Source organism: Bicyclus anynana, chromosome 6 (assembly GCF_947172395.1).
Source record: "Bicyclus anynana chromosome 6, ilBicAnyn1.1, whole genome shotgun sequence".
NCBI classification, from domain to species: Eukaryota; Metazoa; Arthropoda; class Insecta; order Lepidoptera; family Nymphalidae; genus Bicyclus; species Bicyclus anynana.
In genome coordinates this window covers 12,001,003-12,014,713 of record NC_069088.1, presented here as the reverse complement: position 1 = coordinate 12,014,713, position 13,711 = coordinate 12,001,003, and the positions used below count along the sequence as shown (strand labels likewise).

Genomic DNA, 13,711 nt, shown 5'->3' with positions numbered 1-13,711 from the left:
GCTTCGTTTACTTTTGCACGAAACAGTTATTATTTTGGAAAAGACCAATTTCCTGGTGCTTTTTCTTGCGTTCACCAGTATTGAGCGTCTAACAGACTATCAAATTTTACTTTTTTTAAAAATAAAATGATTGAAAAATGAATCTTATTTGCTTTGAAACAAACGAATTTCGTTATTGATCAACTACTTATGCATTCTTCTTGAAATTCATTAAAGCAATAATTTTCTTGTATACAGTATAAACCAGTAAGCAGAACAAAATAATGTTGTTTGTCTTTATGGAAGTTAGTAAATAAAAATACAAGAATAAGAAGATCGTTTTTCCGTTTATTTTTATATGTATTACAAGCTATATATTTAAATAGATAGGTTTGTTTTTGAAGCTGTTTTTCCAGATCTCGAAGAGGCAGATCGTAGAATGGAATCTGTAGAAGATGGCGAGCGGCATGGAGACGTGAGTGATGATAGTCCACGCCCAGGGCCCGTAGAAGGCGAGGTGCGCTGGTCGGAATTCAGCACGATTCTGTTACACAAAACAATACAGATAAACTCAGTTTTTCACGAATCTCGCGGAAATCATGGATTTTTCCTGGATGAAAGTAAAATATGTGTTAATCCAGAGTAATATCTATCTCCATTCCAAATTTCACCCAAATCGCTTCAGTAACAGCAGCACAAACAAACTTACATACAAACTTTCGCCTTTATAATATAAGTGTGATGAAGGTGCAGTAAAATATTCTTAAGCAAAACACACATCATCCATCCACTTTTGGTAAATTCATCCCTCTTCCCAACTTGTATCAATAACCAGGTTATTAAAAGTTGTTACTAACCAGCTGTTTTTTACTGTTGGTTTTATTAATAATACAACTTAACAGCCACAATGTCCTACAAATTGCGTGGTACATCATCTCGTTCCGACGCTCAGAAATTTTCATTACCTGGTATTTCAGTTAACTACCAGAATCAAGAATTTTCGTAAAAGTTGAGCGTCTTATTAGGATAAACCTGCTCACGGGAAATTGATAGTAATCAATTGTAAAAATGTTCTACGGATCCCGGGCTATTAAAGTAACGTAATCCGTTAAACACATTACACACCTTCTCAAGCGTATTGATTGCCCACATAGCCATGTTTGCTACAAGAAGAAATGTGACCAGCTGTCTCCCTGGTTTCCTCCTTCTTTGCTCCGAGTTGCTACTTCTTCGCCACCATGCGTCTATTATAAATAGAGACTGAAGTATAGTCTGGAAGACAATGCATTAAATTAATTATCTTTTAAAAGCAGATGTTTTGGGTAAATCTAAATCATCATTAATATCTCATTTTCGGCTCACTGTTAAACTGAATTAAATGACTTCACACATGTAGAAAATTGAGAAAATTCTCAGGTAAATATGCTGGTTTCCTCGCGTTATCCTTCACCATTTGAGTCACGTGATATTTAATTTCTTAAAATGCACATAATTGCAAAATAGGAGATGCATGCCCTGGACTGTATTCGAACCTAACCCTACAAATCTAAGGCACAGATCATATCCACTGAGCTATAACAGCTATCTTAATCTTTTTTATTAAAAAAAAATTATTACCTGATTCAGAGACAAAAACTCAGAGAAAAATCCCGTGAGACCAGAACCATTGCTATTATTGATCGTGTGGTGACAACCAATAAGGCTGAACATACAGTACACGAACATTCCAGATTGTGCAAGAATTAATAAAGACGTATCTAATACTAAAACGGCTGAAACAATCAAAAATATTGTATAAAAATATACTTCATTGAAATAAGTAAGTAACTAAAAAAATCTTAGATACCTACTTCATTTGATAAACCCATAATCAGCTCACTGCTGAGCTCGAGTCTCCTCTCAGAATGAGAGGGGTTAGGCTAATAGTCCACCACGCTGGCCCAATGCGGATTGGCAGACTTCACATACGCAGAGAATTACGAAAATTCTTTGGTATGCAGGTTTCCTCACGATGTTTTTCTTTCACCGATTGACACACGTGATATTTAATTTCTTAAAATGCACACAACAGAAAAGTTGGAGGTGCATGCCCAGGACCGGATTCGAACCCTCCGGAATCGGAGGCAGAGGTCATATCCACACGGCACCTACTTAATATTATAAAAAGGAAAAAAGATATTGTTAGTTTGATTTAGACAAATAAACAAATGAATGCAAGTACCTTGACTTTTTCTTTTATATGGTAGAACTCTCATTTGTTTTAGGGCAGTTGCTGATGCTAATATACTGATAGTGTACAATATTAATTCGCATATGTTTACTTCAAATATGGCATCCTAGAAAATAAATTAATATAAATAGTAAAATCATTCAAATTATATAAATTAATTGCCACATTCCCATAAATTTCACCTTACATTGACTGTAGTAGGGTTGCTTGCGAGCACGAAGAACATGATTAATGATATGATAGTGAGAACAATGAGGAGTATTCCAGCGAACAGTCCTCTGTGTGCGTGCGAACAATCCACTGAGAAGTGATGAAGAGCTGCTCTACTGCCGTGAGGAGAACTTACACCTAACATACCAGCTGAAAAAAAAGATTAACCTGTTACATTCTTGGCTAAAGCTTCATATGACAAAGACATCATAAACTGCGTACAACATAATTGGAGATAATCGTCTAATGTGGGCTACAGATCTTCAGACATTGGAATTTGGTATACGAAGAGAGATATAGATAAAATTCTGGTATTTATATTCTAATGCGGGCTACAGACCTTCAGTTGAATCGTTGGTGTGTAGGCAACATTGAGAACTGTACAGTTTTATCTAATCGAAATCTCAATCAAAATCATTACAAAAAACTGTACAGTTCTCAATTTTACCCTCTGTATCCCAATTCGTATCTTAATCCCATTCTGTGAATTTTAGCTGTTAAAATTAGTTGGTATAAAATACAAACCAAACTGTTGTAATATTTTCTCTGGTGTCACTGAATTATTGCGTGATTTGTTTTTTGGGTACATAAATTTCTTTTCAAAATCTTCAGGTGTACATTTAACCTGAAAATAACATCAAATTAGTCATGCTACTCATTGTGTGAACTAAATATGTTGTGAAACTGAATTTTACCTCTTTCCACATTTCATATAGAATAACAGCACATATTAGAGAGTATTCAATAGTGCATGGGAAGAGAAATGGAGATGCATTTTGTACTAGTGTACCCATAATATTTGATCGCCGACAAGGCATCTCGTTCGTACTATTATGAGTGCTGTTAGATTTTGCGAACATTGAATGTTCAAGATGATGTATTTCATGTTTTGTTTCCTCGACCAAAACGTATAACCACTCGCATAGATTCGTAGCGATCATATGCATAAATCCAAATCTTTGTATCAATTTGTAACTGCCCATCTCGATGTCTTTGTTCGTAAGAAATATAAACTGCATTTGAGCGAGCGTTAACGTCATTCGTAACGCTGGAGTCAGTGCGGACAGAACTGACCGACAGCGATCAGACATTTCAAAGTACTCCCCGAACTCCAGCCCGCTGTATACCATCGATCCGATGCCAAAAGCTGCCGAAAAATAGTTTATGTAACTCAAAGTTGACAAATAATAAATTGGGCGCATGTCACACGATTATACCTATGGCCCCGAGCCTTAAATAAAAACTTCCGTAACGAGATATTGTTTCCTTTTCTTTTAACCTTTCTGTAGGTGTAGCTCTACCGGTGCCGTTCTTATCTTCTTTGTCTACTGCGTCTAAAAATAGCAAACATTTAATTTAATCACTCATTTTGACAGACGTTGAAAACACTCGTATATGAAATTAATAACCATTCATTACAGGAATGACTGAAAACGTTAGTGGAATACGAAGTTAAGAAGGTAATATTCTTTGCAGTGGTAATTATGCAAACAAGATGTGATTTTAATGTCGTATTTTGTTACGCAAATGCGACTAATTACGAAGGCTAAAGATTTTTGTTATTTTACTAAACATAATTGCTCTGAGCAGGTATCCTTACCTCGGTTATTAATTATCATGTTGAATGCTTTTTCTCGCATCAAAGTCGCGTATTGAAATATCACAAATATGAGTGACACTAAATAAAGATACATGTAAAACCCCTGTAAAAGATAAATATGTTGTATTTTGACTATTGATTAACAGTAGTAATTTTTCTATTTATTTTGATAGTAATTTTACCTGATAGTAAGCATCGGGTACGCCGTTGGCAATTACTTCAGTTACTGGAAATGCCAATCCAAGCACCACTAAAAGCTTAGCGTATAGAGCTGATAACGCTTTGCTTAAGGCTTCGCTGAAAACAACCAAATCTTTATAAGCTGAAATGTCGAGAATGTCAAAACATTTATGTTAACACAAACAATGAAAATATAAAAGTAATATAATAAAATATAGTAAACTACATAAAATGGTAAATATATGAAGAGCGGTGTATTAGAAACTTATTGGTATTTTAATTAGATTGTGTGAGAAGCATTTATAGCGAGTGCTAACAAAAGCATTGTCAAGCAGTCTCTCTGTTAGCAACTATAGGGTGTGCTTTTGAATTGTGCGGACGCATTGTAGGTGTCAAGTATTGTCAGAGATATAAAGCAGGTAGCGGCATAGTTTAAAGTAGGTCTCTCATTTACATTAGATATATTATCGTGATTTTTTCATTATCTAACTATAAACAGAATAATAGAAAGTAACCATACGGGTTTTTTTACTTTTTCGTTAAAAATGTTAACTTAGTAAAGATTTTTTTAAATTACGATAACAATAATTTCACGATTTGTACAGTACGATGTCAGTTGTAAAGATGTAGCGTGTCGAGGTAAAAGTTGAAACTCATGTCATATAGGTACATTTGCGCGACTGTCAGTCAACGGCTTGGACGGTTCCGGCCTGATTTATGATCTTTCAAGACTTTATGCTTTAAACATTCTGACCTTTATAATATTTAACAATCATTAAGATTATTTATAAATATTAGTTATAATTTCATGAAAATGATACATGCAGTTAATAACTGACAAGAGTTTGAATGTTAAAAACGTTACAATTTATACATTATTACATATAGAGGTATTGTAACACTTAAAGCTTACTGGCCCAAGATTTCTGCGGGAGACGCTGGATGCTCGTGGGTCGAAGCCATAGAGGTTCTAGAGTTCGGTGACAGCTCGGACAAAAATCGTCTTTGGGTAGCAGCGCATAGTGCGAGCGCTTGCGACGGGCGCCGAAACGCTGCGATAATCGCCGAGGGTCGCCTTTATAGAATACTTTACACTATTAGCATATAAAATAGTAATAGTTGTTAGTCTATCTGTTGGACGTGTCCACCTCACTCGAAAACAAGATCGCATGGGGTGATAATTGGAATAAAAAAAAACTGAGTATTGCTTTACATTTCATTACATACAATACAATATACATATTACATATGCTTCATATTATTATTATCGCCAAGAGTCGCATTTATAGAATACTTTACACTATTAGCATTATAGTAGTTGTTAGTCTATCTGTTTGTCGAGTCGAATATAAAATCGTATTAGGGTAAACACTGCGTGAACCGACCAAAAACTGTAAGCAAGAACTATTGCTTCATGTAAGAAAATCGGTAGATTATCTAGACGATTCGAGAGCACAAATTTTGGAATCGCGAATTAAACGCGTGAAAAGCCATGATAATTATAAATAGAAACGTTTGTGGTAAATATGCTTGTCGATAATATCGATTACTAAACGGTAAAAAAAATCTTTTGTCAATACCTAGACATTATATTAAAAAAATGTGGTAAAAAACTAAACACGGCATATGTTTTACTCGTAGGGACCAATGCTCTACTGAGAATATTTTGTAATTTAAGATTAAAGCGGGTACGCTGACAAAAGCAGAATATGCTGACAAAAAATTGCAACTGTAGACTACAACTATGCTGATACTCGACAATTATAATTCTTTAATTATAAAGTGTGTATCAACTGCAAACTAATTTTAACGGATTATGAAGTTCACAGTAGCTTCAAAAACTTTAGCCTTTCAATAAAGTTACGAGGCTTAAATAGGTAAAAAAAAATTTTTCACTACTCTTGCTCAAAAACACTGTCATATTACCACTCCACAGCGGGGCTAAACAAGCATATTAGCCTCTAGGGGCTAAAGTAATTTTGTTTTTTTAATTCTTGTCTGTTACGAGTACTAGCCAAGTACTAGCCTACTATAAAACGGAGGAGGTTTTATTCGAAAATAGAATCATTATAGGTAAGGCATATGTATGTATGCATGGTAAATTGGAATGAAATGCAGCGTTCTTGTCTGTGGAATGCGTTTATTTTTTTTATTTAATTTTTATTGAGTTGCGAATAGAGCGACATTTGAAGACATGGGACATCCTTTACGGTGTAATACCTTTGCCTTTTTCTCATGTGAAAAAAATAAAATTAAAAAGCGAGAATTTAAAAAACAATTGGCGTGAATAATACAAACTTGATTTTTTTCCGAAATTTGTGACCGTAACTTACATATTTTTCAACAATAATTGTTATTGTTTTCTTCGTCTAGTGAGAAAGGTGATCCTAATTTGGAGATGGATGAAATTTTCAATCTGTTACCATCAAAGTCGAGACGCATTTACTTAAATACTTACCTACGCTACCTACGAAAAATTTAATAAGTGAAGAAAACAATAACGAATGGATTCACTAACGAAAGGAGTTTTTTAAACTATTATCTCCCACGTTTACCTCATATATTCATTATTTATCTTCAAAGTAGTCGGAAATTATGTTACCGGGTAAAAGCATCTCCCTTAATATCCAGAATTGTAGACTTTGTACATTTAATTTTCAATTAAAATAAATCATTGAATATTGTACTAAACCTTTTTTTTTATTTTCTCGCAATCGTAGTGAAAAGCAGAGTGTAACACGTGGGGCTAAACCCATTATAAACTCGGTTTCTATTTAGGCGGCCCTCGCCTTCGTCTCGGGCCCTAAAAATACCTCGTATATAATGGTCTTTTTAGCCCCTTGTATAACAATCTACTATTTACTGCTTAACTTAACAAGTTGGTAGGTTTATATTTATTTAACTATTTAAGCCTCGCTTATGTACATTAGTTACCTACTATTATAGATTCCGTTCTGTACCGTTCAAACTTGTGTTCAGGGCCTAAAGCCATGTTGCACGTCGATACTCTTTTTAACTACTAACGCTAACGAAAACTAAAAAAATGAGAATGACAGATCCCAACGACAACTTGACCATGTGACCTATCGATAACGAATGTCACTTCTATACATTTTAATTTTCGAAATGTTTGCGATTGTAGCAAGAGAATCGATGTACCACATGGCTACAGGCCCTGCTTACTTATTCCAAGATACAGAACGCAATATCGGATGAACCAGTGTTGGAAGCTGTAGTTAATTAACAAAATACCTTGTGTTAAGGCCGGCTGCCACTTTGGAGTCTATATCGTGTGAGACACGTCGACTGTTTGGCAGCGAGTTTGAATTCTGAAGAAGCGGCTCCTGTACTGGGCTCAGCATTGCATGGGTGCGTTCCCGGAGGTGACCCAAGTCGGAGTATGACGATTCGTCACTATACAACAAAGTGATACAATAATAAATATATATAAACCCTCCATAGCTCCACGAAGGGGCCGGACTCAACACCGAAAGGTCGTAGTTCGATCTTCACTCTCAGGACTAGTTAGAGGAGAATCGGAATATTGGTCATATTTTTTTTTAAACTTTATTTATTGAAATATGTACAATTATTTACACTAATATTTAACTAAATTAACTACCTAAACCTATTATAAAAATAAAATTAAAGGTAATTGGTCATATTTAAAAAAAAATATGGCAAATATTATTATTTTTTTTTCATAAGGATAAAAATATTAAACACGCAAACATACTACATAATAGCAGCTATTGTTTCTTATTTGATTTTTTGCATTTCCTATTTATATTATATGCTTGTATTTAAATAATAATTTTATATGTAATACTACTTATAATATTAAAATACGTAGTTAACGGAAAGGCACTGCCTCATGTAAAGAGGCAAGACTTCATAAATACATAAATTCAAATTCAAAACAATTATTTTTATGCATCATCCAATGTTTAAATAGTTAAGTAGGTACATAATAGTAGCTCATTGCGGCAGTATAAGTAGAGATTGTAGCTAAAACTATTGGCTACTAACATAAATTGATCAATTTTTTTTTTCGTAATGAGTAAGTGCCGATGGCTCCATGTGGCACTACTACGGCGTCACCGGGGGTTTGGGCGAGCGCAGAAGCATCGCCAAGATAGAGGACGGAACGGCTCTCTAAGAGCGTCTCTTATGAGACTCGGACCTCAAGGGCCATTCGGGAAGGTGTAACCGTGACCTCAGTGAATCAGTCCGGACGCCCCCGAGATCGTGAGTTAGAAAACCCACGTCCGGGTGACGTTAGATATCGGGGACCTTAAATTGATCAAATGGATATAAAATATAATCTTTATTTATGGAACTCAAAACCTTTAGAATCGTATCCTATTCATTGTTGAAAATACATTTTTATTTCCAATATGCAGAAGCGTGTGCTATTCTAGGCTCTTTGAACGTCCAGGGAATCTAAGTTCCTTTAAAGCTTAGGTTTTTAGTTTGTTTGAGAGCTGGTGAGAATGAACGGTGTTATGCGACACAAAGCGGTCTATCAAACGTCATAAATATTTCGCTGGCTCTGCACCGAAATCCCCCTTTGTGTATGCATTTCATACTTCCCGATCTTATACAGGCGGATCGAAAGAGCGTCCTGTATTGAATTTTCAGAATTAAATATAAATAACCGATAGCGAACCGGTACATACAAGGTGTATTATTTGTCTACTAGGATATTATTTTATTGATACAGCGAGATACGTCTTGCAATATTATTATTCAAGCAGTCCTACAAGTAGTGTTATTTATGTGTTTAAAACAATATACATTTTACTATATGTTCGTTATATAATTTTATTATCTTAAAATTAAATATATGAAGTATGAAGTCAGTAGCATGAACGAATATGAACATAGGACTTAGTGCAACAACGAAACTCTGGCAAATCATGACTTTACTTTGTAAGGTTTGTAGCATACTATATCATATGATTTAAAGTCCAGAATATTCATCCGAGACCCTTTCGCTTTGGGCAGCAGGGGCCTTACCTATACTTTTTCCTGAATTGAAAAAATCTTCTTTTCAACCTCAGCTAAAACGTGTATAATATGTCAAATGAACGTCCAAATTATAATGACGTATACTTAATCGTAGTTATTATAGATACATAGATCACCCTATTTTTATAAGGCACACAGAAATCTTTGTTGAGCAGTTTAGACTTCAACACTGAACGCCAAATCTCCAAATATGCATTGTGAATGCAAACTGAGGATGTTATCGTAAGCTTGCATAAATATCTATATCTTTTGAATTCCAAAAATATAACACATTCATGTATGAAGTCTTTCTTTGTATTACATATACAAAGAAAGGCAACTGATATGAAAAATGTTTAACTTTCGGACTATGAGTGCTGGTTTTGATGAATCTTGATAAGAAAATCTTGTTTGTACATCAAAATCAAATAAGAACAATGTTAGAGATATTTGGAGATATTTATCTCCAATCTTTAAACTAATTTGTAATAATTCTATATTAACATTTTTGGTTCATTTACATTCTTTTCGACGTAGTTATCGTCTATTAAATATGTAGGAAGAGTATGAGGTTTCTTTTTTAAACAATAAAGTAGATAGGCGTGCAACTGATCTCTTAAAGATAGGTAAGCATTCATCTAACGGACATAAAGAACAAAAAGAAGTAAAAAAGTACACTTTAATTAAATCTTCAGCATATTTTACCTTTGTGGCGATAAACATGGTTAAATATGGCGAAGAAAGTCTTTAAAAGTCAATTTTAATTTCTTATAAACAACTAATTTGGTAATATTTTAAGATTATTCAGAGTAATTACTTGAACCTACGAATCACTTTGAGATGGCATCTAATGTTCTAAGATCGCAGTTAGTGATTTTGGTGAACATTTGTAAAAATCAATTGATGAATTATTATATTTGTCATCATCGTTATTCACTTCTTCACGAACAGAATAGAGTTCGTTCACGTAGCAGCTTCAGGTGTTAAGGTAAAACAATTGGTTTCCGAAGAAATAGTAAGATTTAGAATAGAAGAAAAAATAGAAAATTTCCAAGAAATAAGATCCAATAATGTAAAAAAAAAAATTATAGACAATATAGATAAAATCATCTCATTGAGGAATTGCCGAAATTTGATATTAATCTAAATAATATGTCGTAAATAGGCGCCTCTCTTATCGATTTAATATTACAGATGAAATCACGGAAACTCGATACGAGTAGATCGCAGATAAAAGAAAAATAGGACATGTCTATGTGGATGCCGCCATGATCTCAATGTTTGCTTATCAAACTATTTTTATGACATTATAAATCCGGTGATGACTTTCAATTGCGTGATGATTAACTTTAGCATTAGATAACGAATTTAATGTGTTATAGTTTTATATATATATATTTTATTATCACTCACTTATTATTATTTTTCTATTTTTTTTGTATGCTGTTTGTATTAATTATCCTTATGCTTACTTTTGAGCTAGATAGTGATGTGTATTGTTTAAGTATATTTATTTATTAACTTTTTCTTCTAACATTATTAATATATATTAATTGTGTTATTCACATATCATTAAATATAGTTTTTAATGGACTATTTTATTAATTAAATTGTTATAAATCTTACCAGCGCAGTTTATCTCGAGTTGATAGCATTTTAAAATTTTTGCTACTTAAAGTTTTTCCGTATCTAAACTTCGGGTTAATTGTTTAGTTGCCACACTTAACTGACTGAAGATTATATTTATGAATATTCGTCTTATATGCAATAAATTAATAGTAATTACAATTTCCATACCTGTCATTGTCGTTCTCTTCTTGTACTGTGTCCATGTCAGTGACAGTCACGCTCGGCCGCGTGTCCGTCACCTCGCACAGTGGAACCCTCTTGGCTGGAGTCATCTGAGAAATGGCGACATTATCACTCAGCCTTGGTAATAAAAGGAGTGATTCAAAATAAATTACCCTTAATTACTACGTATTATACTTGATATTTTCAAAGAGACGAAAATACAGTGATATGTTTCACATTATTTTCGATACACTGGAATGTTCGAAAAAGTTCTACGAATAGAGCTTGTTTACGTAATAAATTTTAAATATGCATAAATCTATACGTATATGATTAATACCTACTTATTCTTTACTTAGACAAATCACTTGTTATTGTTAACATGCAACTTTGTTTAATAATAAATATAAAATTTGTGAAAAACCTGCTTAAATTGGTTATGCAAACGTAGAAGTATTAACAGACTTTAAATAAGTTTAAAAAGTAATCGGAAGCTTAGAGTGCCTACCTGTCTATTAAATGCTTGTTAGGTTTTTTCCTGCAATACTTTTTCATTGCCCTAATCTTCAACGAGGTACTAAAGCGCTCGGCGTTAGTAATTGAATTGACACGGCACATCCAAATTGCTTTTGGCGAATGTTTTTACTTTTTCATTTTATTCCATTGAAACTGTATATGGATAATACACGCGTCTGTTATAATGCTCGATGGCTACTGAGCGGTTATGTGCGGTTTTGTAGTCGGAGATGTCTCGTCGAGATCGTTATCATGGCTCAGATATGCAGATAAGGTTGGATAATCCTATACCTAATATCTATTCTGTTCGTATCATCATGAACATATCCTGAAGCCCCACTTCAGTCTGTCAATAAGTCATTGAATAATGTGATATTACATGAGATATTTTTAATTTACAACAAAGTTTTACGGTTTTGATGGTTGAAATATGGTACATAATGCCTAGTAGTCTTTGATAAACATTATTGATTATTATGATTGATCGTCATAATTTAAGTTGAGAATTTTCAGAATACATAGCTAATTAGCTAGCTGCATAGTTAGGACTCATCATCGAGAGGTGATGATTCGGTCCCCTCACGCAGAACTGTTTGTCGTGCCCACTCATAGCACTGTCTAGGAGAACAGGAATATTGGTCATTTTTCAAATATATTTACAAAAATATGTATAATTATTTGTTTTCTACTTAATAGCCTTAATAATTAGTAAAATATTACGTAGACTGTAATCTTATTTTATGTATGGCAAAAGCAAAGGCAACACTATACAATCTTAATACTACCTATATCAAGTAGGAAATCTATACCTTCTTGTTCTTTCACTCACCGTTTTCTTCTATATCTGTAAAAAAGATAAAAAAGTGATCTAATATTTTGTCTTTTAATGTTTATTTTAATAAAGACAAAGATTAAAGAGTAAGTTTGTTTGTCTAGTGTCCGGGCGGCGCAGGGCGGCGCGCGGCGGTCCGCTCTAAGGTTGTTAGGTTGTTGAATAAGTTTCTGAATTAAGAGAACTGAAAGTTTTCTCATCTCGAGATTACAGCAAAGTGTTTACCGTTTGGCTGTAGGATGCGGCCGCCACGACACCCTCCAGCCTCGGCTCTAGTCATGTCTACTACTATACTCGATATATTTTAAACTTATTACTTTTTATATCTCAAACTAATAATCGTGGAATACAAAATAGCGGGAAAGTTAAATGAGTTTCTTAATTACATTTTACAATGTATTGTTTTTAATTTGCATTTTTCTTATGGGTTTAACGGCTTCATGATGTCATGTATAAGAGAGTATTGTCTTTGTTTATACTTTTAATTTATGTTATACTTGAAATTACCTAAACACTTCATCATGTCCTATCTGATATAGTTAATTCTTTTTACATTATTTTCTCGACTTACAAGTAAATTCAAAAATCATGATTCCAATAGACTTATACCTACCTACTCCATTATTTTATTAATGAAACCATTTAAATGACATCTTATGATTCTTAATAGACATGACATAGACATGATGACAAGACAGTACAGTTTTATAGTATTTGGAAGTCCCTATAAAAGGCCTATGTGAACCGTTGACGTTCATTGGCTGATATATGGATGAAACACATGCAAATCTTTAAATTATTTGCTTACAAATACATAAATAACTGTGAAATGATATCGGAACAAAGGACAGTATCTTTACACAAGTATGTATCGATATAGAGCATCCCTAGTACGACATTCTCGGTATTTTCATAAAATATTTGCGTGAGTGTATCGCACCTGATGCCTCGGATGTCGCTGCACTCTAAACTCGCTGTGATTTATGCAAACAAAAAGCCTTTAGCAAATATTGAAGAGAAAAAGTAACTACGTGAGCAAACTTAGGAAAGTTAAAGATTTGAATAATAAGAAAAGTCAATAAGAAATTATTATAATTAAGTTGTGTCTTTAGATACGTCATTTAGTTGCGGCGGTAATATATACTTACACTGTGTAAGTATATATTTTCTCGGATTTCCCATTCGGGGTTTTAGAAATCTTTATTAATTTAATAGGGTAGATGACTCATATCAAATTTAATATTAACAATATTAATCTCGTGTAGGACATGGAATAAGGGTCCGAAATATATCGATACTAATTAATAATTCTAACTAATCGATACTAGTTAATTAGTTTCTTGAAAAACTTCATTTAAAAATC

General features: G+C 33.5%; 1 protein-coding gene across 1 annotated transcript; it reads right to left on the bottom strand.

The window, feature by feature from the left end:
- Window positions 1–307: 307 nt before the first annotated feature.
- Window positions 308–11,919, bottom strand: LOC112053524 (proton channel OtopLc-like). The gene is made up of 14 exons (XM_024092965.2): window positions 11,509–11,919; window positions 11,007–11,110; window positions 7,452–7,613; window positions 5,113–5,274; window positions 4,202–4,316; window positions 4,020–4,122; window positions 3,637–3,753; window positions 3,115–3,566; window positions 2,945–3,044; window positions 2,397–2,569; window positions 2,201–2,315; window positions 1,597–1,751; window positions 1,105–1,251; window positions 308–523 (listed from the first exon to the last, which is right to left on the bottom strand). The coding sequence occupies exons 2-14, from the start codon at window positions 11,108–11,110 to the stop codon at window positions 350–352; spliced, it is 2,079 nt and encodes a 692-aa protein (XP_023948733.1). The 5' UTR covers window positions 11,509–11,919; the 3' UTR covers window positions 308–349.
- Between the last annotated feature and the right edge of the window lie 1,792 nt (window positions 11,920–13,711).

Excerpts from the sequence above, each read along its gene's own strand:
- LOC112053524 (XM_024092965.2), bottom strand. The coding sequence starts at position 11,110 with ATGACTCCAGCCAAGAGGGTTCCACTGTGCGAGGTGACGGACACGCGG. Across the intron at positions 3,045-3,114 it reads TATATGAAATGTGGAAAGAG|GTTAAATGTACACCTGAAGA; the intron begins GTAAAATTCAGT and ends TGTTATTTTCAG. Across the intron at positions 1,252-1,596 it reads AGTTTTTGTCTCTGAATCAG|ACTATACTTCAGTCTCTATT; the intron begins GTAATAATTTTT and ends ATTGTCTTCCAG.